Genomic DNA, 27500 nt, shown 5'->3' with positions numbered 1-27500 from the left:
TACAGACACTGAATTCACAGGTCACTTAATAATTACATTCGATCAGATAATGGCAAGGAATTTTCCTCAAAGTGCACACACTGACAGTGGGAAAACTGCCATGTTAGCTTATAATTGGAAGACGGGAACTACCTTTTCTATAACCCTGACATTGTCCCCAGGCATTCATATAGGCAGTCTAACTGGGCCTATCACAGAGGGATTGTCTTCCCACTCGAGAGTACCTGACAGTAAATAATAGTACTGATATGTGACACTAGCCACAGAGAAGGGACATCTCATTGTCTTCTGTATAAAAAATGCCCCTGCTGACAACTATTGGATTGCATTCAAACAATTCTGTTTACATACCTTGAAGAATGCCTTTGATTTTAGCTTTTATAGTTATACTAAAACTACAGCTACCAAACCCAGCCCTGGGGTTAAAGAATACTATGAGGAATTGCTGTATCAGTTGGACTGGGATTAGAGAGTACAATATGTCTTTAGTTAAAGGGACAGATGTAAGAATTCTGGCATTTGGATAAGTTTATGGCTTCTTGAAGCCAGGCACTTGAAGAGCACACAACAGTTCATTCTAATTTCTTAAGGTAGTTTTCACAATGGAAATGTTCATCAGTTGGAAATTGAAGCCATCACACTAAAGTGATTTTTTTTTCTCTCTCTAAGTAACAGCATTTTAAGTTCTTTTCCAAAAAAAATGTTATCAACTCTCAATCACCTCCCCCGTGACTGAGAAGGAAATACTCCAGACACTTATTTCCTCCCGGTTATCAAAATTGAGTCAACTAATCTTACAAAAAATCTTATCATGTTAATTAGTTTACTTTAGGTATAATATTTTATTAAAAATGCTGAATTAAATAAAGAGAAAGCATAAAACTTAAGGACTCTTAGATGGTTTTACAATTAATTGAAAATGTGGTCTCAACCCATGAAGATAATTTATATTTTAGCTTACGTTAAGATCCTTATGTCTTTTATTATATATAGTAAGATTGATATTTTGATCTAAGAAATGGGATTAGTTCCTTTGCAGTAAAATTGCATTTACATTACAAAAACAAATAGCTACTAGGATCTTTTTTTAGTTTAAGCAAAAGTAGGCAAAAACAAATCATCCAATTCAAAATGTAAAAAATCAGCATTTATTGAGTGAAGCCAGAATGACCCTTTTGTCCTTTTTGATGATGAATTGCTGTCTTCTCCCCGCTACATTTTGTCAGTTTTGGTGCAGCTGAGTCGATACCTTCACCTTGACGAGAAAACTTTGTGATTTATCAGTTCCTCTGCCGCCCAACATTACCACAACGTGGTTGAACAGGGCCAATCATGACACAGAGAACAAGGTTTGGTCACAGTTGCCTGGGAAAAAAATAAAGCACCCTGTGATGATAGACAAATGTGTCTTGTTAGCAGCAGCCAAAAAGCGCTTGACTTGTACTAATAACAAAAAGGCCAAGTTGGTCACCATGGGTCTAAAGACGAAGCACCCTGTCACCGCCCGGGTTTGGAAATTAGCAAATAATGTTCCTTTTCCTTGATAAATGGGTGACAGTTCCCTCTCACCAATCATTTTTTAACATTTTGATGCATGTCTACCATCTCACCAGAGGAAGGGAAAAGTTTACCAGGTCTCAATTTTCAGATGATGAATGAAGCAGCTCTAAACGTGCGAGTTCTATGTGAAGGATCGTTCATTTAATGCAATTCTAGTAAATATATGTCACTGATTAGGACAAATAGTCAACTTGCATAACAGCAAACAAAAAGTATGCCCTTTTTACTGTTTTCCATTCAAACAGATGTAACAGAGTAATATGAAGCAGTATTATGGCCTCAAACCCCCTTCCGTCCTCAAATGTCATCATTAACAATTACCCTTTTGGGGATGTTTTGTCTTCCCATCTTACCTGTCAATAGGGATATTTTTAGACCAAAAAAAAACAACCACGATATGTTTCCAAAAAACCAATAAGCAGGTTTTAAAGTATCAGCTGTGAGAGCCTTTTAAAATTGCCTGATCAGCTTTAAGGGACTTATTAGAGAGAAATTTATTGGCAGGAAGACGAGCATATCTGTCCTGCTTTGATTTTTTTGCAGGGTTTGCTGACAGCTGGTACCCCCGGAACAGGCCTGATCAATGGATAACCAATACAGGTATCAGACGTGAAAGGAACTGTTTTACAGTGACAAAAGATGTGACAAGACAAGGAAGGTGAAAGAAACAATGCCCCTACCTACATGAAATGTTACCTTTGAGAGTAAGCTAAAAGCAGGATTTCTGAGGTATTACATGTAACTCTTGATGAAACAGTAACTATTTCATGCAGTCTGCTGTGTTCTTGAAAATTCAATAATTAACTCATAAATTGATTTGTTAGCAAAAATAAGTGTGAGAGAAGGTGTAGGCTGACTCCGGAAAACAATATATTTTATTTTTATTTTGAGATACAACACGGTAACAGGCCCTCTCCAGCCCAACAAACCTGCACAACCCAATCACAAACCCCGTGACCAATTAGCCTACCAACCAGTACGTCTTTGGAATATGGATGGAAGCTGGAGCAACCCGAGGAAACCCACAGGGTCACGGGGAGAACGCACAAACTCCGCACAGAACACAGAAGGAATTGAATCTATGTCGCTGGCACAGCAATGGCGTTACACTAACCGCGACGCTATCGTATGGTCATTTTACACAGCTCTGTCATTCCACTGCCAACACAAAGAACGTATTGCAACAACATCGTAAATCTGGTTTTAGCTTCAAATAGTGTATTTGCTCATCTCTACAATTTCTTTGTCACCTTTCAGAAAAGTGCAAAACATGCACTTAACTTTGCATTTGTTATTGAGACGTGGCTGAACTGAATGGCATTTGAATAAACACTTGGGAAGCACTTCAGATATGTTGCACAGAAAATATACTTAGTGTGGTGCCTTTAGAACTGGGGGATTCTGGAAGCTTGCCAAGAAAATGAGGGTAAATGGTGACCTGAAAAAAAAATTGTCCAAATTGTAGCCTGGCAATTTAGTGACCAGAAGTGGGATTTTGTGAATGTGCCAAGTCCCTCTCAAGTCGAGTTCAACCCAATTCTTTGCAAAAATGCTACATCAGAGAAAACGAAGTGTGAAAGATCACTGGAGAGTAATGATTTTATAAACCTGAAATTGAATGTAAGCCTTTGTGCTGAAATGATCATTTATGCAGGAGACTAGCGAATTATTAAAAGGCTTGGGACTGGTTCCAATGTATTCAGCATTCAAGCTTTTCTGTATCTGCTCAGAACATGTTTACGATTGGCTGCCAGTATCTGTGTTTAGTTACTGGCTTCAGTCTGCTGCAAACGACACGTTGACTCCTAGTAATTTGCGATAATTTCTATAATTGAGCAAAAGAAGTTTCTAAAATGAGGGTGGGTCAACAAAACTTGTGGGTAGAAGAGGTCAGTGCTAACATCTAACAGAACTTTATTCATGACATGCAGCAGATCTATGCTTCAAGCAAAACAAACATTAATTTGCTTGAGTTCCTTTTGTTCAAAAGACAACATTTAAGAGAAAAAGCTTGCTTTCTTTCAGAGCAGAATGTTTTACTGCTAAAATGTTCTCAGCTTAAAATGTAATTTTACAAGAAAGATTTAACCGAAACCTTGTTTCAATTATGAGTGTGACAATTATAATTTGTAGTAATAAATTAATTGTGGCCAGAGCTCCAATTCATTTAATTAAAAATAAAGACAGGTATACAGCACAATCCTTTTCAAGTTGCAGTACTGGTACCTTCTTTTAATAAAAATCTACCATGATTTGGGGGAAAATATGACTTTGTACAAAAGTTTGCTTATGTTCTGTGGTGTCAGATTACTCCACTGCTTCTGATTTATTCCCAGGAGAGTGTCATGTTCATGTTGACGAAAAAAAGCTGGAATCAATCAGAAACAACATGGCACAATCTGCATGAAAAGAGGTGTCCAATGGTTAAGAAATTATTTGTGAATAAATAAACAGTCACTACGCAGACGTATAAATTTTAAAAAATCAACTCCTTTTGTTAGTTTGACCAATTTACTGTTGAATGTAATAAAACGTATAGTTAATTTAATTTTAAACATAAGGCAATTTATATTGTATTTTACAGTCTATATGGTAATCTTCTATTAAATGGCAATTACACAAAGTGTGATTGTTAATTCTGGCACTAAGTGCTAGTTGCTTGAAATTGTTAGTTCTCTCTCATTTTTGACCTTCCTACAAGAGGGGTGAGGTGTACAGGGAATAAGAAGGACTTGTGCAGAAGAACCGGACATGTCATTTGTGACTCATTCTTTTAATTCACCATGCTAATCAACTGAACTGCTACTGTCTCCCATGGTAATTGTATCTTTATAATGACTGCAAGGAGCAGGGGGGAGAAAAAGCCGCACAGATATAGTAGGATATGTTTGTTCTGTCCCTGATGAGAATCGGCACAATCCTCTTAGTATGTGTGACTAATGGTGTCCTCCACAAGCTATTCCCTGAGATTTGGCACTTTAATAGGGCTGTAGATAAGCTGCTAATGTCTTTAAGTTATACTTTCTAAAGCTGCATGCTCTTGCTTCATTATCCTGCAGTCTCGTTGCCCTATGTCCCTCCTCATGCTGAGAAGGTTAAATGCTAGAGTGGCTAGTCAGACTGCAAGCTTGGTGGGACACTGATAGAAAACAGCTGCCCGGGAGAATCACTCCCTCCTCTGCTTAAATTCACATAATTTTCATATTGTGAAATACAGTGGGACTTGGCTCAGCTTTCAATAGTGAAAGCAATTTTCAATGATTATCTCATTGTCCCCATCAATTTAGGAACACTTCAAATCAGACAGAAGCTTCCAGGTCAGACAGGCTACGACCTCACCTCCCCTTTCTCCCTGCTGGTGTATAAGTTTCTATTTCCTTCTTTCTACCTTTAAAATTTTACATCATTGCTCACTCATTAAATCTTTGCAGGGCTTCCAAGCCCTTTTTTTGAATTCCAACTCACCAGTGTAGACAAATCGCCCAGGAGCACCTTTGCAGAACTGCTTTGATTTGTAAGACAGGGTGACTTCGACCACTCCAGGAATGTGTCGAGGTGGGGTTTGAACTCTGATGGCGTGGGGAGTTATCAGCTAGAAGAATCATACAGTAAACAGACTTAAGGCTAAGATGACAGAGATAGAAATGATGTTTGCCAGTTGAATGTAATTATGAAAATTAATCCAAATTGGGCGCACATCTGAAAATTTGCCCTCCTCTCTCACATGCAGTTCAGAGATCTGTAGCTTGACAACATCTCTTGTAAATGATCCTTGGTTTTAGCTTGCAGGAAAAGCCATGAGGCATCATTCACATGAAAATTGTCTCCATATGTCTCCCTAAATTCTCTCCTAGTAATTTTCTAGTGCTAATTATTCAATTGTGTTGAATGATCTGGTACAACAACATTATCCACTAGATGGCGTAAGTTGACATCAGCTGCATTTAACACAATTTGTCAGATAAATTGCCTGATATAAATACATCTTGGAAATTTGCTGAGAAAGTTTTATAATAGCTCGCTAGCGTACGTTACAACATGCTGTACATTTTGTTATCCAAATCAGGGAGCTTACCTCACTCCAGACCAGCATTGTGCCGAACACAACTTGCAAACCATCAAAGAAGTTATCGCCGATGATGATGACTGTGGCTCCACCGGTGGTCCAACCTTCACTGGGACTGATAGCTTTTATACACGGAGTAGCTGTGTGCACAAAGGGAAAAGAAAAGCTTGAAAACTATCGCCGTGGTCGCAAGATCCCATCCGCAATGACAAATCTTACAAAGCAAAGTCACAAAGTGAATGATTGCTCTCTGCAGTTTAGCAAAAAAAAAGCACAGTCATATCTCAGCATGCTCATGTAGCAAAAGCAGACCATTAACTGTTTTACACTGCAAAGGCCAAGCAGCAGTTTGCTTGCACACAAGAAAAATAGCTTGATGTAGCAAATTATATGTCAGGGCAAATATGGCTATTACAAATGATTAAGCATTGCATGCATGTGGCATGTCAATTTATCTGCTTTGCTTTACAGATCTAAGCAGAGTCAATCAAAAGGTTGTTGAGGGAGATGGAAGAGCAAACGCTCGGAATTTCGATTCCTCATAAGCAGCTAATTGGGTTGGGTTTTTCATCCGCGAACTTTGCCTTTGGTTCAAAACTTCATTTTCCCCTGTCATTCTGTAATTACTACTTTTCACTTTTCATCACCAAAAATCAAAAGTGCTATATTAATACTTCTGTCAAAGGTACACATTTTACATCTAATATTGTTTGTCGACATGAATCCCTGAGCCATTTACTTGACCTCTCTTTGTCTCCAGAGTCCTCACATTTGCATGAGTTATTACAAGTGGTGCAGACTTAGCACAGGAGGCAGCAGCTAGCACCAGTCAATCCCAGCTCACAGCAACCACTGAACTGCAGCAATGCTCAGGCTGAAGGCTGCACTGCCTCCGAGTGAATCGCTTTGTTCTTTACTTTGATCAGGCCTTCTTTACATGGTGTTGACAGACCTTTTTCATCGGCTTTGATGGTCTTTTGTATGCTGACTTTCATGCAAAGGAGTAAATACTGAGACGTACACTTTCCCTATGACAAGCAAATCTTGCTGCTGCAATTTTTACCTGTAGGGGTTGGCTTGTAAGTGTCACATGTGGATTGTCCTCAAATTAACCTAAATACCATTGAAACATTTTTAAAGCAACTGCTTTCACAGTTGGTTAAGTCGTGATCATTTCCAATAAAAAAAAAGCACAGTGGGTCTGTTATTTCTGACGTGATTACAAAATTTTAGCATTAAAATTCAGTTGTCAACTGCTTGGTATCCTCCACCATGGCTACACCAAACATTATTATGTTCTCCTCTCACATTATTTAATAGCTCAGAGGCTATTTTGATTTATTAACAAATATAAAATATAATTAATGAAATGTTATGGTACTCTGTGGATACTCATTACAACAATTTGTATTTTAAATCAAATTTTGTTTTATGAGTTGTCCACTTGGTTGCTGCTAATCAGTTCAAGCAGCCATTGTTAATAGCTAGTAGCTATTGTTGTGTAGTATACTTAAGACATGCCACCTTTCTTTATTTGCTTTTATGTTGGACTAGTGGAGGTTATATTTGCTGATTCCACGTGCATCTCCCTCTGCAACAGAGGATCTGAGCACACACTGAGAGCCTGCCCTTAACTATTGCTGTTGACTTCATGCTAATAAGTTCATACAAATTTTCATTTCTAAGGCTTCCAAGTGACATTTGCTTTTCTTAATTGCACAGAGATCGTTTGAAAAGGATCAGCTCTCTAAAGACTGACAAGTCTCCTCAAAGGGAGTGACCTTCATCAGCACAGCCAATTATGGCAAATAATTCACACAAAAAATTACAGTAAACAAATTTACTTTGGAGGTGAGAGAAGAAAAGAATATAGGATTTGCTGCGTGCACAAGAGGCTGCTGTCTGGCAGCTGTGGCCTGACAAGCTCGCACATCACCGAGGAATTTGCAATGCTTCTCAGCAGAGAACATGGGTCTAGCTCCGCCTGTGCCTTGAGCCATCTTCCTTCTGCCTGTATTTGCATACATTTCAATGCACATACAGAGAAGGAACATGTGTTCAATAGGAACCATGGCAAAATGAATTACACAGACAGTGTTAGAGATCTAATGATATACATGCACAATGCACTCAAGCAGATGATAGAAATTGGAAAGAGCAGATGAAGACAGCAGCAGAAGAACAGCAAATCTGTGCTTTTCCTTCCTTCTGTTCGTTGGATAAAGTTGAGGCATTCATTGAAACTATACTTCACGTTTTACAGTGTACGATAGGTTAAAAGCTGCTCCTCAGCACGAGCCAAAACAGACATAGTTTAATGCATATCTCTGGTTATGTGCAAATGAGCTTTTCATTATAACTGTTACATTTAATTATACACTTACTATCAATGCATATTGGCTTCCTATTTTCAGAGTTTTCAGTACTTACTACATATAACATAATATCTAAATGCTATAAATGTTACTATAATATGACCACTAGGTAGATGTGTGACCACTAGGTAGATGTACTCCCCCAAGTCAAAGCAACAACTTACTTTTTATAGCTGGAATTAAGATGTTCTTCAGAAAACACCCATTTTCACACAGGATATTCTTTACATCTTTTCTCTATCAGAGCGTTACTTTAGTAAGAAAGTTTCTAAAGGTTTTCCCTCCATTTTTAAATTTACAGTCTTCTATTTCTCTAGTTGTCCTGAACCATACATTTATTGGGATTAGGAAGTGTGAGTGAAAGACCTATTCCCAAATTGTTAGTTGTTGCTAGGTTTAGACTAAGAAAAGTTTAAATTAACGTGCCCATTGTCACTCAACACAGCTAAAGTGGTCTCTTGATTAGCCCAGTTTGAGGAATCATGGAGGAGATTTTCTATTTGGCCACTCCATGATACAGATGACTTTCAAATTATTTAAAAACAAATTGCTTTCTGCTCAAAAATGACCTTAACACACTGCACAATAAAATGGAACAACATTTTGCTTTATGTACTTCTACCTACAAAATCTACAGCTTTCCAATTACTCTCAGCACCCCAGCTGAACATAAAAACCAATGGAGGCTCTTGCACCATTACCACCTCATTTCAACTGCACAGCGGTACACACCTGTACCAAGACCAGGTGTCGAAACAGCCATTCCATGTGATTGTGCAAAGCAACATGAAGGAGCAGTAGTGCTTGTGACTTGTACAAACTAAGTCATTGAATTTTTAAAATTCAGAATTTTCTGCATGTAATTTGCCAACCAAATCTACTTAAATTTATCTCTGCTCTCTTCAGGGAGTTTTCAAAATAGTCATATCAAAATTTACTTCCGCAGCTACGGAAGTGCCTCAGCTAATTCCTGTCAATGGAGCAGCAAGGTTTGATATTAAAACTAACAAACAACCTAAAATGTAACGACGGTGACTTTTTAAAAAAAAATGTAAATTACTTTTGGTGTTTAATACTTTCTAATTTCCTATGGATCTGCCAGTGAAACCTTCGCCTACGCAACTTTTCTTACCATAAGTTATTTCTCTGGAGAATTATAACAGCATTTGTCACCTTTCTTTGAATTTACAATAATAAAGCATTCAAACAAGCCTAATCTTGCCTTGCGAAGATTTCTTTGTTCTGCGTACTAAAATGTCTTGTAATTGTGCTTGGGATGTCCAGATGGCTGGTTGATACTCCAGCTGATAGGATTATACCTTTTACCTCTCCTAAGGCCATCTGTTCCTTTAACTCAGTAAAACCCTGCAGCCTGCATTGAGTTGTCTTTATTGCATAAACCTAACAGCATTACAGGCACTTGGCATGCAAATCACTAGAGTGCTACAGGCCTCATATTGGTAGTGGGTGAAGGGGGGGTTGCTGCAGGGGTGAGGGTGGTGGGGGGTGGTTGGGAATTGAAAAGCTGAATGCTGAGTTGAGGTAAAGTCATTTACAAAATCGGCGACAAAAGGAAATTAAAATTTGATTCTCCACAATGCTTGCAGGTACCCACCCCTCCACCACTGCCACCACCACACCCCACTTCAGCTGTACTGAACAACTGTAGATGCAAGCTCGGAAGAAGTCAATGGCAGCCTTGCATAGCTGCGGCAACAACACCAGCAGCAGGGGGAATTAGTTCTCTTGGAAACGGGCTGTGAGTGTGTATATACTGCTGGTGAATATTAGATGATTGGATAATGAGGTGTTAGCGAAGAGAAGCTGGACCCAGACACACGTATCTGCAGTTTTCACAGAGCACTTCCTGATTTTGAAAAAAAAAGTGTTGCTAATTCAAAGCATACAGCCTTCTTCAAGCAGAAAATATTCAGCCATGTGTAGGTATGGAATTACATTTTATAACTGAATATCCTGCTTTAAATTGGGTCATTCATCCAATTTTTGTTTAGCAAACCACCCAGGGACTGGTATGAGGTGAAATTTAGTGATTCCCTCATTTGGCAGTTTATTGGCCTAGAAGTTAACTGGATGGAGTTAAATTATAATTCCAAGATCTATGCTTATTATTGGCCACTTAAATTTGTATAAAGAAATGTGTGACTAGAATCAGTAAGAAAGAATCATGAAATGTTTTAAAATTCACACTACACCATTATCTTAGGAAAAGATAGTGATTCTCTATGTTATTTTTCCAAGATCTGGTTATGCAGATTTTACTTTCTACAATAGTTTAAGGTTTTACTTTACTTGCAGAGTTACTGTTGTGATTTCATCAGATGACCTTGGATAAGGGCAGCTGCATTGTTATTTAAACCTATATAAAAGAAACTGGTTCCATCTCTGCAAAAGAATAAAACTATGTACAGAATTCAGTTTTTTTTAAATTGAGTGTCTCATTAGTATTCAGTTGCTAGGCAAAACACGCACCTACTTCAGTGGATACAGAGCAGATAAACAATACGTCATAAGATATAATTGCCCAGAAATTCATCTCTAGTTAAACACAGTGAAGACAATGTATTGTACCCTGCCTCAGCAGAATTTCAGATACAAACTACAACCTGATGTAGCAGGGTTGGCACAACCAGCAGATGAATTTTGAGGCAAATAATTTAATGTATTTGTGTTTCAAAGTAAGCTTTGAAAAATTACTGATAATAGATGCAGGAATTTACTTTAGGCCTGTTCTTTAAACCATGACAGAAAGAGTCTAGATAAATTCACTTTAATACATTAGTAAGTTATCTGTTCTTAATTTTTTTAAACAAACTTTCTTCTCTTTGCCTTTGGACTCCAAACTGTGATCTTCATTGGCACTGGAATAAGCTATAGCTAGGCTGGAAGCTCTCTGACACCACACTCGCTAACTCTCCCTCCCATGGAAAGCATCAGGCCCAGATGGAGTACCTGGCCAATAACTAAAGACCTGTGCTGATCAACTGGCTGATATCTTTAACCTCTCGCTTCAATAATCTGAGGTACCCAACTGCTTCAAGCAGGCTTCAATTATACCAGTGCCTAAGAAGAACATGGTAACCTGCTGTAATGACCATTGCCCAGGAGCACTCACATCCACTGTGAGGAAGTGCTTTGAGAGGTTGGTGATGAAACATGAACTCCTGTCTGAGAAGAGAGTTGGATCCACTCCAATTTGGCTCTTCACTCAACCCTGGAATATCTGGACAATGATATGCATAGAACAGGAATTCTGCAGATGCTGGAAATTCAAGCAACACACATCAAAGTGGCTGGTGAACGCAGCAGGCCAGGCAGCATCTCTAGAAAGAGGTACAGTCGACGTTTCAGGCCGAGACCCTTCGTCAGGACTAACTGAAAGAAGAGTTAGTAAGAGATTTGAAAGTGGGAGGGGGAGGGGGAGGGGGAGATCCAAAATGAAGGATCTCCCCCTCCCACTTTCAAATCTCTTACTAACTCTTCTTTCAGTTAGTCCTGATGAAGGGTCTCGGCCTGAAACGTCGACTGTACCTCTTCCTAGAGATGCTGCCTGGCCCAATGATATACACACATCAGGATGCTCTTCATTGATTACAGTTTGGCATTCAATACTATCATCCCCTCAAAACTAATCAATAAGCTTCAAGGCCTTGGCTTCAATACCTCCTTATGCAACTGGATCCTCAATTTCCTCACCTGCAGACCCCAGTCAGTGCAGATTAGCAACATCTCCTCCACAATCACCATCAGCACAGGTGCACCACAAAGCTGTGTGCTTAGCCCCTGCTCTATTCGCTTGACATGTATGACCGTGAGGCTAAGCACAGCTCCAATACCATATTTAAGTTTACTGATGACGTCACTGTTATCGGCCGAATCAAAGGTGGTGACGAATCAGCATGCAGGAGGGAGATTGAAAATCCGGCTGAAAGGTGCCACAACAACAACCTCTTACTCAATGTCAGCAAGACCAAGGAGATGGTTATTGACTTCAGAAGGAGAAACGAAAGGGCCATGAACGAGGCCTCATCAAGGGATCAGAAGTGGAGAGGGTTAGCAACTTTAAATTCCTCAGTGTTATCATTTCAGGAGAATTGTCCTGGAACCAGCACACATGTGCCATTATGAAGCACCTCTACTTTCTTAGAAATTTACAAAGATCCCGTATGTCATCTAAAACTTTGACAAACATCTATAGATATAAACTTCTATAGATTCTATAGATATAAACTTCTATAGATTCAAACTTCTATATGGTGGAGAGCATATTGACTGGCTGTATCAGAGCCTGGTATGGAAACACATTGTCCTTGAACAGAAAATCCTACAAAAAGTAGTGGATATGGCCCAGTCCATCACACTCCCCACTACTGAACATATCTATTTGGAGTGTCGTCACAGGAAAGCAGCATCCCTCAAAGAGAACTTCAACACCCACGTCATGCTCTCTTCTCACTGATGCCATCAGATTGGAAGCACAGGATCCTCAGGACCCACACCACCAGGTTCAGGAACAGTTATTATCCATCAACCATCAGGCTCTTGAACCAAAAGGGATAGCTTCACTCAAATCCATCACTGAAATGTTCCCACAACCTATGGAGTTACTTTCAAGGACTCCTAATCTCATGTTCTCAATTATATATTTATTCATATTATTTGTTTTTTGTCTTTTACACATTGGTTGTTTGTCCGTCCTGTTGGGTGCAGTCTTTCATTGATTCTACTGTGTTTCTTAAATACCCATAAGAAAATGAATCTCAGGGTTGTATACAGTGACATATATGTACTTTGATAATAAATTTACTTTGAATTCTCTAGGCTCAAGCAGGGTATATTAGCAGTTTATCTATCCACTTAAGCCTGAAAAGATGCACTCACAGTAAAGGTCACTTGAAAGGAGAATACCATAGCAAAACAACTAATTTCTAAACTTTCTCTACCCCAAAGATGTTTAAACCTGCAGTAGTGTCCTCACCCCTCTCCTGGTTGAGTTCAGCTAATTCTACCTCAGACTCTCATAGTCTGTGTGGCTTAGACTGAGGTTAGCAAATCGATTTCTCTGGGAAACCCTTGATTTTGCACATCAGACTTTGAGATATCACAAGCCCGAGTGAAACTGAACATCACTAAGCCTTTATATTTATTTTGGTGTTGTGGTTGCGAGAATTTATTTATTAATTTTGAACGCTGAACGCCAGCCTCACATGAAATGAAACATTTGGTGACATTCCAGAAAACATTACTCATCTTTTTTATTATGCTTAAAAGTTTTTCGATATTTGTCTGCTCTTTTTAAATACATTTTTTCTCCTCCCCCCTAAAAAGCCCACAACATTTATCAAGTTAGTTGGATAAGTACATTTTTCCCCAATCTATCATGAACTTCCTGTAACACTGCAGTTCCCAGCAAATGTACTGTGACTGGACCAGGCAGAGATTCAGGTTTTGTTCAGCATTCCAGATTTCAGCAACTCTTTGGATTCAAAGTCATTATGCCCTGAAGTTTTTCTGTGTTTCTCTTTCACTTCATAGCAGAACTACACAATATGTCAGTCAAATATAATCCATTGGAAGAGAAGAAAATGTTTTTTACCATGCTTTTTTCTTTCTCATACGCAAAACACACAGATTTCATCCGTTGCAGTAGGGCCCAGCAACAGGAAACTGACCTCAACAGTAAATTCTTTGCAGATTTGATCATGTACTTTTTTTTACCATCACTCTAAGTTACAGATCCAACCTGCCAGTGGAGTTCTGTGTTGTTCACCAGAGTGAGGCAGATGCCAGAGAGGAGCAAACACAAAGACGGAAGCTGATAGCAAAATAAAATAAAGTGATCTCTTCCAAAGAAACTGAAGATGATGTGGTTTCACTGGAAAAGAATGCGACAATTGAAAGAAAAATGAAGTAGAGAAGGCTGAGAAAGCAAACAGATTGGAAGATAAAGTAAAAAGACAGTGTTGAACTAACTAGTCCGGGGATATTCATTGACTAATGGTATGAAAAATGTATTGATAGGAAACACAACTTGAAGGCTGTATTACCGAAAGAATAGAAATGTAAAATTTAATGGGAAAAAATGCTTCTGCAAATCAAAAGACAATGTAAAATGTGTGTGCCTACCATTTTCCAGATAAGAAGGGGCCGTACCTTCTGAAGGGTCAAGGCGGCGAGCTCGCCTTCCATGCTTAGAATTGTTGTGTACAAACATGTTGTCTGAGACAGCCAGCACATGGCCATCAACATTAACTGTTGTCGATATAACAACCTGGAAATAAAGAACGTATCAGTTAGGGAAAGTTACAGTATTGTGCAAAAGAAAGTCTGCAAAAGTGCTGACACCTTAATGAGCTGAAAAGAAATACAAGGGCCTTATTTTACAGTTAAATTAAACTGTCTTTGCTCAGAGTGTGGAGTGGTGCCAGAATAAAGATGCTCCTTTCAAGAACCGTTTATGTAGTCGCTATAAATACCTGTCATTCATGCAGGCTCTGTAAAAGCTTTCTCTTATAATTGTGTCTCTTAAAAACCCGCCACACTAATTACAATTTAATCTGCCTATTACGTTAACAAATGAAAGCAATTCATGGGAATATTCTACTCACCATTATCAGGCCCTAAAATACCCCTCAAGCTACTCATTTAAATAGTTGCTGTTTTCATTGATCTATTGATATATTGATTAACTAGTTTATCTAATTAGAATTACCTCACTTGAGAATGAGTTCACATGAAAGGAGGCAGGGATTCTGAAATTACCACAAACTCTTTAATAAATCAGTAGGCTTTCCTGCTTTCTCTTGGTAAATTATCCTAGGTCAATTTTCCACTTGTATTTAATCACTAATAATGAACTTTTTGCATCTGAAAAGAAAGGGTTGAATATGAATAGTGAAAGTGTTTTCAATCAGCGTAAAGTAAGCCTCCCTCAAGTTCATTTTGATGGTGATTGGTCCTGGTATGTCAATGGAATTTCCTCTTTTGAGTGAAAGAGTTTCATTCTGCACCCAGGTTCAAGGACTGGCCATTGGCTAGATGATGGATAGAGACTTCGCTGGCTTCCAGCTGCTTCTTAGCAGTAATAGAAGGGAGAGCACACAAAATGCATAACCCTCTTTTAAATGCTGGAATCTACTTTTGTGAAATTTATTTTGGAATTGACTTAAAATTTGCAATCAAATGCAAAGTAATAGCCTTGTGGAAAGATTCTTTTCTCATCTACAAACTGTTTTACTTGTATATAATTCATATCATAAACTCTGAAATACAAAGATTTTTATAATTACCATAACATATCATTTTAAAACTACATGTCAAAACGTGCCCGTAAATGTGGAATTGCCATGCGAAGTGCAAGTAAGAACATCCAGTTCTAACCACCTAAATGAGATGAACTCCAAGTTTTTGAATCAGTGCTCCCAAGCAATAAAGCGTGGACATTGTGTCAGGGTCAAACTTCTGAACCTGGGGTTGGCATGGAATAAGCACTGGAATGCCCTGACTTAGCAGAGTAAATAATGATTGCATTATGGGATGGAGCTGTTGCTGACAGGAGTTAGGTAAATCAATGTGCACAAACATGTTTTTTATATAGTTGTGATTCTTGGAAGGTTTTTTAAAAAATACTTTATAATTCATGGATTTAGTTTGGACATAAAATACCACTTCTCCTGACCTCATCAATGTGCCAACATGGCCACACTGACTAGTGTGTGATGTCTCTTCAAATAATAAGACAGATGTATAGTAATAACATTATCCCAGAACGAAATTCATTGTCTGAATATGTAGTCACTAAAAACACAAATAGCATAATGAAATGTTTCATTTTTTCCCTTCTGCATTATGTTGTGATGTAGAAAGATTTGGTTTCAGACAGCGATTGATTTCGTACAGCAGTGAAAAGATTGGAATGCAAGGCATAAATACCATACCAGAGAACGAACCCCAACCCTTACTGATATGTCACATTTTGTCGGTTGTTTATTGAGGAAAAGTATACAATTGAGCATAAGGCAAGGAATAAAACTTTCCCTCGCACTCCTGCAGTGCACCTCAAGGAAAGTGCGGAGGCAGTGAAATCAGTAAAATGAATTGCCTGGGATTTGACACTGCATTAAATCCAGTTAAACCTTTTGAGAAGCAGGGAGATTAGCTGAAGAGACCCAAGAAAGTCCTTCTAGTGACTAGTGCCTCCACTGTCGACCACAAGATCACTGGTGACTGATGCTTCTTTTAGTTATCAGTGAGACAAAGAGGACATTTCCACTCATTCTAGGTTTGACCTTCTGCTCCACATCAATGGATCAATATCACCAATGCCACATATCTGAGATGCATGAAAAATGGAAACGCTACTGTATTTTTGCAGTGAGAATTTTTTCCCCCTGTAATAAAATCCTTCTGCCCAAACTTCTCAGCTAATATAGTTGGTAATTCTTCAAGGTGGGTACCTTCCATTTTTCGTTAACCACAGACATGTTTCTCAAAATCATAATCAGATAACACAATTCACAGATTACTACTAGTTATTAAGAAAATGCGGTAGACTCCGGCATATTTAGTAGACTACTGAAAATGCAGTTAAACCTTTCTACTCTGGAAACAATTTTCATTTTCACATTAGGTCTGTTAACCACAGTGCTTTTTAGGATATATTACACTGGTCCTCAATTAAGATAAATGAAAACAGAAATGTGGTTAAAAATGATAATGTGCTTATTCAAACATCATTTTCTCTAAATAATTGCTTTTTCCTGTAAGAAATGTAGAAATTTGCGTTAGGTACAAAGCAGCTGTTCTCTTATTTTGTAACTATTCCATAGCTCAGAGAGAAAACAATACAGAGACACCCCCCACCAAAAAAGTTAAATAGTTAAATGAATAAGTAAGGTTTATGCAAGGGTGAGAAAAAAAATCTGCTGCAGTAATATTCATTGGGAAATCTTGACTAACTGAAAGGCAATGAGCTACATACCCACTCACAAAATGAAATTTGGCAAAATGAGATCATTTGAGTTTATATAAAGGCAAGACTTAATATCTGGGCAGAAATCCAAATTCTGATTGCGAAAAAAAAACTTTTCTTACATTGTTTTGGCTCTCCTAACTTTAAGTGAGTAATCCGTTGCATTGCAATTCCGTTTTCTTCTACACTGTCCAAGAACTCAATGTTATAAAGTTACCTTAAAGATTAAGGGTATGCCTATTTATTAAGTAGGAATCTGTATTAAGGGCAATATTAGTTGGACAAATGAATTTAAAAACTGCTTAAGCAAGAACAAGTAATTTGAATTGAATTTATTACATTGTTTTTATTATTGAAAACTTTTCAGGAAGAATCATGTGCATTTTAAACTGAACAGGCTTTATTGTTAAACACTTCAAGGATTTATTAAATAATTGTTACTAATTTAGAACTAACAAATTGTTTCAAATATTTTTTATATGAGGAGGTGTCCAAAAGGAACAGCATTGTATGTCATGCAGGAACATACTCTGATGCAGAGTTTCAGGATGTGGGTTTGTGTCTGTGATTCTCCACACAGAGTTTCTGGTCTCTGCTGGGCTGTTTGGAAGGTACTAAATGGAGGTAAGGAAAATCGGCAGGTGTGTTAACCCGGGCCACTCTCCTGTACCTTCTTATAGCTGATTACACACAGTCATTGCCAGAGCCCTGCGAGCAGGTCACTTGTCCAACCTTTCAGTCAGGAAATAGTGCATGGCATGGGGCGGTCTAAAGAGGGGAGAAAATAAATAAATAAATGTGTGTAAAAAGTATGTAAACTAACTATTTAACACTAAGCAACAGATATTTCTGTCCCCAACCACCACCCCCAGCTGAAAAAAAAGCCCCAGAGAAATAAGATAAGAGGCCACTAAAAGTATACTTATTTTGATTTTATTTACCTGGAATCTGCGCATGTCTCTCGGATTTCCTGCATTCTTCAAGCAGTTCTGATTGCACTTGAGGAAAAACTTTAAGAAGAATCTAAAATTAAATACAGAAAATATATTAAAAATACATGAGAAGAATGGTTGCTTTAACCAATGGTCGAATAAATAAGATCATCTTAAAGAACGGAAAGCTTGCATTAGTATGTGTGGCTCACATAATTTGCTGCCTTTCTAATATACCTTTTATTATTCATTAATATATCGCTCACAGTTCCCCTTCCATGCACATCTGCCATCAACATAAGTCACTTGATATTCCACCCACCAATTTTTACTAACAAGTACCCTGCAATTAAACCAGGCAAAGTCAATACCCAGGTAAATTATACACACCTGCGGCCATGTTTCATTTTAACTACATCAGAATAGGACCTAACAAGGTGAGAGCATACAGCAAAGTTATGGGCCTGTCAAGCAATTAGGTTTCACTTCGGGGACATACACACAGGGCAATTATGCTGCACATTACAACCTGGCTAATCTTCTGAACAAATGTCATCTGTGAGGGACTGGATGAAGACAGTTCATCAGCAAATGTTCCTCCCCTTTAACTGCCATATTTTTACATATAACAACATAACTGAATCTTTTCTACAATTTAAAATATTTCGTTAGTCTCTGGAAGCATTTTTGATAAATATTGTTCACCCTTGAAATTTTATCAGAGAGTGCATCGTTCACTCTCAAGGTGTTTAAATGAATTACATGATATTGTATAACACAGTGCACAATTAATTCACTTATAAATGCATGAATCAGGTTTCTGTACAGATACGTTGACAACTATTATGCCATGTCATTGCTGTATTTAAGGCAATCATTGTCTTTCCACAGTTGGTACTTACTTCAGGCCCTACATACGAACTAGCAGTATCAAAACCCACTAATTATTTCATACTTGGGGGAATCCTGTGCAAACTCAGTAAAGATATTCCTCTGTTTTGACCTGCTTTAATAATGACACAATTAACTTGTGGAACTAATAAATTGTCCTCTGAATTGTAACCTATGTTGAGTCAGCTCCTAGCACGCCTGTAACTTTTTTGATCTTAAACTGTCAGGCATGAATGTAGTAAGACAGCTTGGGCATAAGGTGCTGGTCTCTTAGGGGTATTGGCTGTGCAAGACATCAGGAAGTCAAAAGGTATGACTAGTCACTTGCTCTCTTACCCTTGGAACAGGAAATTCATAGGTGATATCTGACAGGCTGCAGGAATTTGTATTTCAAGCCACCGGCATGTAAAGGATGTCTGTGTTTGCGATGAAAGCAACGAAAAAAAATTCTTTTTGTGTGACAGAAAATCTTTTGACTTCAGCACCAATAAACTCTTTATTACTGCCAAACACAGATTTGCTGATTACAGAGAGGTGATAAAAATCCCGTGTTGTCATTAGTGCATTATGCCTAATTGTGTACAGTATGTTTAAGGTTCCATCAGTTAGCCCATTATCAAAATGACCATTATGTACACTAATTCTCTGACCCTGTGTTTATTTCCCTAAAGAGTCATAATCTTTCACAGTAGGGTTTAGAGTAAATCAAGCTTGAAATATAGGCTTTATTTACTTCTACTTCTCCCTGGCTTGACAGTAGACTCCAGTTCCAGCTGATCTGCTATCCCTGCAAAACAAAGACACCCACCAATATGGGACTGTGAATAGGTGTAATGTGCAGTCTCTTACTTTGCCTATTTGGCTTATTGGCTAATATAACCTATTTGGCAATCTCCATTCTAACTTCCAATAAATGTAATCGTTGCTTCCAACGTACCTGTTGGGAGTTTCCATTTTCTTGAGTTCAATTCACTCAAGATTAACATAATCAACATAACAAGATTAATATCAAATTTATAATGTGCACTATTAACATCAAATACAGGAGATATTTTAAATTGAGGTTAGAAATGACAATCAAATGTGGAATTCAAATGTTTACCAAGTAGACTTTTTATTGAAGGATAATAAATGCTGAATGCATCTGCTACATATCGAGAGATGCAAACATTAGCTCATATAGCTCTGCAGCCCACTGTATACACAAATACTATCCCATAATTCCTTGATGCACTAAATGGTTTATGTCTTGTGTATGAACCATGCTAATGACATAAATAACATTAATTCAAATAGTTAAAGGTTTGGTCTTTCCGTGTCATTTTCACAGCCACTTCAATTGATGCATGTTTGAACTATGAATTGGTTCATTTATTTTTACTTTTATGAAGTTGATTAGCAAGAGCTCTTTCCTTATCTGATGAAAATCATTTTAATTGTAGTGTTAGACTCAAGTGTAATATCCATTACATTATGTGCTGTTTAAATTCTACATGGGTATTGTGTAAATTGCTCCTTTGTGAGTGTGGAAGCAATTATTACTAAACAGCACTCTTAAATGGCTGCAGAACTTTGTGGTGTTGTTCTGACTATCAGAAACAAAGCAGCCTGTTTAATTGTAACTTAATGGATTATCAACGAGTCTATGGCATTAGATGCTGGCAAACGAGAGCAGGAGAGAAAAATTAACTGCAATTATGTTTGATTAAAGCTATCCTTCTCAATAATCAGCTATCCTGACAGGCCATGAGGCTCTGGTGGGTTTCAGGATGGCAAAAGGTGTTCAGCAATATTAGGGCCAATAAAGGAGATATTAGCATAGCTAATTACAGCAGCACAAAACCTGTAAAAGGGACCTCTGTGTATTGTAATGTGTGAAATAATTGGCTGAGTCCGTTATCAATTACATGAAGAATGAATTTGGTTTGTCACTGAAAAGCTGATGAGATGCATTTCATTTGACACTGCCCCTCTCCCCAATGTTTTGATGTAACTAAGGACTTATCAGCTTTTATCAAAAGCTGCAACTTTCCAGTGGCCAAATCACTGATAAAATTATCTTGCCAGCAAGTGTTAGGTAATTAATACAACTCATCCTCACTGCCTTGCTTGCTAGTGCTGCTTTTTGCCTATCTAAAGCCACTAATCATGTAATAATGATTTCTTTCCCTCTGGTCAAAGGAGAAATAGATTAGCTCTTTAGAAATGCAGCTGGCTTGATGTATAAACTATTTGTGCTTCATAGCACTAGTAATTGAGGGAAAAAAAGTCAAAAGTTTTCAATATTTAGATTTTTTTTCTCTCAGTGCCATATTAGGCAAGAACGGAGAGTAAAAAAAGACATTCTGGGGTCCTGATCATATGAACACCTAGTAGATAAAGAATTAGTTCCAATAGCTGACATTTCTGGTAATTGGAATTTAGCAACAGCTGTGTAAAGATGCCATAAAATCAGCGACCTGATAGTATTGGTAGTCGAGAGTTTACTTTCTCAGTAGGTGGTAAAGGGAGATATTCAAGGAGACAATGCAAGCAAGAAACACACGATATACCCGTTTATCAGATAATTATGAGGATAAAATGGAGCGTCAGTGAACAGACTTTATAGATGCATACAACAGCAAATGCTACTGAAGAGGCAAGTGCAAACATTTTCAGCAAGAATCTGCATACTGGATTAACAGATTAAAGATTTATTTGTCACAGGTACAGTGAAATGCATTGTCTGCATCAATGACCCACACAGTCTGAGGCAGTCTGCAAGTGCCACCATGCTTCTTTGCCAACATAGCATGGTAGTGTAGTGGATAGCACAACACTTTACAGTATCGATGATCAGGGTTCAATTCCCACCACTGCCTGTAAGGAGTTTGTATGTTCTCCCTATGACTGCGTGGGTTTCCTCCCACAGTCTAAAGACATCTTAGTTGGTAGGTTAATTGGTCATTGTAAATTGTCCAATGATTAGGGCAGGATTAAATAGATAGATAGATAGATATACTTTATTGATCCCGAGGGAAATTGGGTTTTGTTACAGCCGCACCAACCAAGAATAGAGCAGAAATATAGCAATACAAAAACCACAAACAATCAAACAACAATATGCAAACTATGCCAGATCAGGGTGGGGGGAAGGGGGTTGCTGGGCGGTGCGGCTCGAAGGGCCAATTCCAAGCTGCATCTCAATAAACTTTTTTAAAAGGCATTGCCCTAACCTGTAGGGTCTTTGGAAACCAAAGCATCCCATACGGACACAGGAAGAAAGTACAAACTCCTTACGGACAGCAGTGGGAATTGAACCCAGATCACTGATTGCTGGCATGCTAACCACTAGGCTACCACGTCTACCTAGATTCCGATCCTTCAAAGAAGAAACAACTTGGCAAACAAAATCAATTCTCAACCAGCAGGTTTTTTTGAACTGCAGTCACTGTAGTTATATAGATAAATGAAGTAACCAAGTGGTCCACAATAGATCCCCAAAGCAGATAATGAATGACAGACTACATGAACGATTTTGATGGTGAAGACAGGTGGTTTGCCAGGATACCAAGAGATCTGCTCAGCTAATACCATAATTCCAAATGGCAGCCAAGTGAGGAGTTTGTTTACCAATTTATTTGAAGCCATGACTCCTCTGCTAACACACCAGTAGAAAGTCATTCCAGATTATGTGCCCTTGTCTTGAGTTCATAGTGGAATTTGCAAAATGCAGAAACGTGAATTTAAACTAGATCACAAACATGAGAAAGTCTGTAGATGCTGGAAATCCAAAGCAACACACACAAAATGCTGAAGGAACTCAGAAGGTCAGGTAGCATCTATGGAAAGGAATAAACATTCGATGTTTCGGGATGAGACCCTTCTTCAGAACTGAGAAGGAAGAGGGAAGATTAAACTGGATGTGCTTCACACAAAATAATTTACACCTGGAACAGCATTCCAAGTAGAATATAAAATTAAAAACAATACAGATTTGGGAAGGAAAATCCCTGTCTGACTCTCTTGACATCTTTTGAGGACACAATAGTTCAAACAGAATTCAGAAGGCTCTACAATATACTTTATGTGATCCTTCTTACAATATTGTGTATGGTAGTCAGTTATATAAGGTAAAGACAATGAGAACAGATATAAAATTTACTAACAGTGGTAAGCAGCGCATGTTTAACCATAGGGCAGTAATTTCAGGATGCTGGGAGGTTCTGAATGGAGGGTCCAACAATTGGTGCCGAGACTTGCACTGTCCCAAAGTTGAAGTAATCTTTCAGAAACTTTATGGAAACTGGACAAATTTGTAGATTATACCAAATTAGGAGCGGTCAGTTTAATCCATTAACTTTGTCAAGGTGGCTAAGGATAAAATTGAAAATTACTTAAAGATAATTGCAGACTTGGTGCTCAACGTGTCAAATCAGTGTGCAGCAGCAATTAACTAAGTAAATATAACACTGAACATGTATAGCATAGGAACGGCCACGTCAAAGAGAGTACTGATTAAACTGTATAATGCTCTAGTCAAATCCCATTTCACAAAGGATACATTCAAATCCTACAGGCAGAGCGGGGAAGACTGATCATGGGCATCAAAATTTAAAGGAAACACCAAAGAACTCTCGGTTTTTTCAACCCCATAAAGAGGCAATTAACATCTACACATGTGAAAGGTAAATGTGAAACACAGCATCCTACTATAACAATATGAAGGTAAAAGATTCAAAAAAGCAAATACTGAATTATCAGGAGGTTACTCATCGGACGACACATAACACATTTCTAGAAATCAGACTGGAAAACAAGAACTATGGGATAATATCGGATCAACTAGATGTGCAATTTTAATCCTCTATCAATGGATAAGGTATTTACCTATTATTTAATAGTTGTGAAGTATCTGAATGCTGTGAGGGTGAGTTACAGATTTCCTAAATAGACAAGCCATACGTGTTCCAGATCCATTCGACATTTGAGCATCAAAGTTCAAAGTAAATTTATTATCAAAATACTTACGTGTCGCCATATACTTCCCTAAGATTCATTTTCTTGCAGTCATTCACAGTAGAATGACTAGATCTCAGTTCTGCTACTGCATAAAATTACATCATTTCTGAGGTGAGCTGGGCACTGGTTAATTGCCCCACTCTGAAGCTAGTTGAGCAAAAACTGAAGTTGTAAGTGCTCTGATGCAGGCAATGATTTCCATCAGATTTGCTGCCCAATGCCAGAGGGTGATTACATAAACTTCAATTTATATAATAGCTCAGCACAGGTATTTGGAATACAAGAAAGCACCATATGACCAGCAAATGTCACATAGTGAGGTCCCACAAATTCCACCAACAAGAATGATGATAATAACACAGAATGCTGAAAGCACTCAACTGGTCAATCAGCATCTCTGGAGAGAAAAACAAAGGTTACAGTCCCAGTCAATGACTGTTTCTTTCACCATAAATGCTGCCTGATCTGCATTGTTGGTTTTTACTTCAGATTTCCAGCATCTACAGAAACACACACAGTAGCTGGAGGAACTTGGGAGTACGGGCAGCATCTATCAAGGGAAATGGACAGTTTTTTATACTTTGAGAGATTTGACGAAGTTGATTGAAGAAGAAACAGGATATTGGAATTCCTGGTGCTTTTTTTGATTTAAACATCCACCTGAATCACCTAACTAGGCTTCAGCTCAGCATCTTATCTGAAAGAAAGCACTGAGATTGCAGCAGTCTCTCAATACTACAACAAAATATTAGCCAAACTCACGTCCAAGTCCAAGCATGGAACGTAAAGCAACAAACTCGTTCAGTAGAATGGATTGTTACCCATGTGAAAGAAGATGACACAAGGATAGCCTAGAGCAGATCTCAGGAACTGCAAGGCCACAAATGACATAAGTGTGGAAATAATGGGGAGAGCACAAAGGGATCAAAACTAATAAAGTTTAGATTGGAACAAAATTCAGCTGAATAACAAAACATAACCAGATATATGCCAAGTCAAAATTCACAAAAGTGCTTTCAAAATAATACAAATTTGTCCATTGGTACGTTTGAATACACCCTATTACATGCATCTACCGATTTGAATGTGAACCACACTTAATTACATGACACAATATTTTTTTCAACAACATTTCAGCTAGAGGTCATGGGTTAAGGGTGAAAGGTGAAATGTTTAAGGGGAACATGAGGAGGAATTTCTTCATTCAGAGGGTGGTGTGAATGTGGAATGAGCTGCCAGCTCAAGTGGTGGATGCAAGTCAATTTCAACATTTAAGAGTCATGTGGATAGGTACATGGATGGAATGAGTATGGACTACTACAGTCTGGGTGCAGGCTGGATGGGACTAGGCAGATTAAGGCATGGACTAGACGGCCAAAGGGCTTTTTTCTATGCTGCAGTGTTCTATCACTCTAAATACCTATGTTTAATATTTTGTCATCTGAATTTCAAAATACAATTTAGTTTAATAATCCTACCACATTTGATAACAATGCCCAAAATTTCCTCTTCGTGGCAAGCCATATACACTCATTACTGATTCTGGACCTATCTTTAGTGGATTTCTTTATGTCAACATGATCCCTGACTAGCCAAATCCTTGTAGGTATGGGGGAAGGCCATGTGCATCGCCAACCTCCATCTGAGGAAGAACTTAGAAAACTTTGACAGCTGGCTAAGCTGAACCCCTGGGCTTAGTCACTGATCAAACTAATTAAAAACTAAGTATTTCTGACATTCAGTTACATTAAAAAAATAAAGTATTTAAACTATTGAAAAATATATTAAAAGGTGATACAGTGGCACATCTAGTGGAGTTGCTGCCTTACAGCTCCAGTGACCTAGGTTTAATTCTGACCTCCAGTGCTCTCTGTGTAGAGTTTGCAAGTTCTTCCTACAACCATGTGAATTTCCTCCAGGTGCCCCAGTTTTCATCATATCTGAAAGATGTGTGGGTTAGTAGGTTACTGGCCACTGTAAATTGAGTGATAGAGTATGGAGCGGGGTTTATTGAATAGATTGCAAGGAAAATTAGTAGGGGGTGTTACTGCTCTGTGAGCTGGGCTAAACTTGATAAGCTGACTCGCCTCGTTCGATATTATAAGGAAATAACATACATTTTAAAATAAAATGCAAACTATTTTAAAATCTTTTGAATACATTAAAATAATTAAAAACTAAATAAAGTGAAACAACTTTAAAAACACATTAGCTAAAATTGTTCATTGTTCATGGAGAAATTGTTTCTGTGCTAAGTCTAGCCTGATGCAGGTTGTTCACATGGCTTTTCATGAAAGCACAGGGGACACCTCCACAGACTCACAATTGACGACGATATCAACATTCGCACAGTAATCCAGAATTTGCTATGAGTTAGCAGGGAATTTGGTAAATGATAACTCCCAATATTCCCTCACAAGATCAAAGCATTCATTAGGATCCTTCTCACAACTGAAACATATTTGTCTCATTTTTAACTTGTTAAAGTCTGAAATAATAATCTCAGATTGTGGTTGATAGGTTTCTCATTCCATGAATCCAAATAACTGACCAATTATTACATTCAGATGGTCCTACCACTAGATTGCTAAAGCGCCAGGGTACTTCAACAGTTTTAAAGTATGAAGAGCAAATCTACGCTCTTCATAAAGTATCAGTAGTCATTTTGGATAGAATCTTATTGCAACGTGCATCAGACTTCATGATCAGAATATACTTTCCTTCCCCTACCAATCAAGTTTTCACACAACCTTGTAGCCAATCCTTGGATCACTGGACAACTCCATGTTGGGCTACACCAAATCCTCCAAGATGAGTTGGGGTACCCATTTGCCATCGATTCCTTAAAATGACTCTGGCCTCTTTGCTCCCAGCTGCCCACCCAAAGTGAAAATCCATTCTGCTATATCACTCCTGCACATATTATACATGGCAGACACAATGGCTCTGATTTTACCATTTTAATGGCAGGAAACTTAAGCAGTCTCCATCATCACACCAAGAAACCGATGGACAGTTTGGGGATTTCTGCACGTTTCTTTATCTTTGAAATCCCAACATTGCTGCCAGTGACCTCAATGCTCCTCCACGTGCTGTGCGGATCTGCCACTGTCCTCACTTCCGAAATGGTAAATGAGTTAAAATAACGAAAACTTGACAAATTTACAAACGATCCCTACTCTAAAACTTTACCTCACAAAATGTAACTGTGATTTATTGGCATTCTAAGCCATTATTACTGCTCAGCAAACTTTCTGGCCCTAAGAAAGAACAATTTTGTACATTAATTATAATTTCCTTACAGAAACATGTTGACGTAACCAATTTAAAATAATAACGCTTTTCATCCTACCTTAATGTTATATGCACGTTCCAATTTTTATTGCGTACTCTATACAATGTTTAAAATATTAGCTGAAAACTACACTCTTCCTTTCTGTTTGTTGTTTGTGTGAATTCTTCAATGCAGTTGGCAGCTCGGCCAGCTTGCTGGCATCAATGCAGCTGGACATGGGGATCCCTTTGAACTGACACCTGACAGCAACTGACATTGGAAAAAAAGAGAAGTCCACGATGCAGAGATTACAAGATCTTTGAGGTCAGCGGCAAATGCTGCTGGCTGCAGAATCCAAGCCAATAAGCTTTCTCCTTTTAACATACAGCTAACAAAACCGTAGTTTCAGAAT

General features: G+C 38.2%; 1 protein-coding gene across 6 annotated transcripts in view; it reads right to left on the bottom strand.

Annotated features, from left to right (window-relative positions):
- The window catches only part of ebf3a (EBF transcription factor 3a), a 122165-nt gene that overhangs the window by 23024 nt on the left and 71641 nt on the right, over positions 1-27500 (bottom strand). For 4 of the 6 annotated variants that reach the window (XM_063071800.1, XM_063071799.1, XM_063071802.1 and 1 more), the window contains 4 exons: positions 17932-18013; positions 14146-14290; positions 5636-5766; positions 5026-5152 (listed from right to left, as the gene is read on the bottom strand). In XM_063071800.1, coding sequence (XP_062927870.1) covers positions 5026-5152; positions 5636-5766; positions 14146-14290; positions 17932-18013 — 485 coding nt within the window. The remainder of the gene's footprint in view (positions 1-5025; positions 5153-5635; positions 5767-14145; positions 14291-17931; positions 18014-27500) is intronic. The other 2 variants (XM_063071801.1, XM_063071803.1) reach the window with 1 other exon arrangement.

Source organism: Mobula hypostoma, chromosome 19 (genome assembly GCF_963921235.1).
Source record: "Mobula hypostoma chromosome 19, sMobHyp1.1, whole genome shotgun sequence".
In the NCBI taxonomy this organism is placed as follows: Eukaryota; Metazoa; Chordata; class Chondrichthyes; order Myliobatiformes; family Myliobatidae; genus Mobula; species Mobula hypostoma.
Note: the sequence above shows the minus strand (reverse complement) of the source record. Positions and strands in the feature narration are given on the sequence as shown.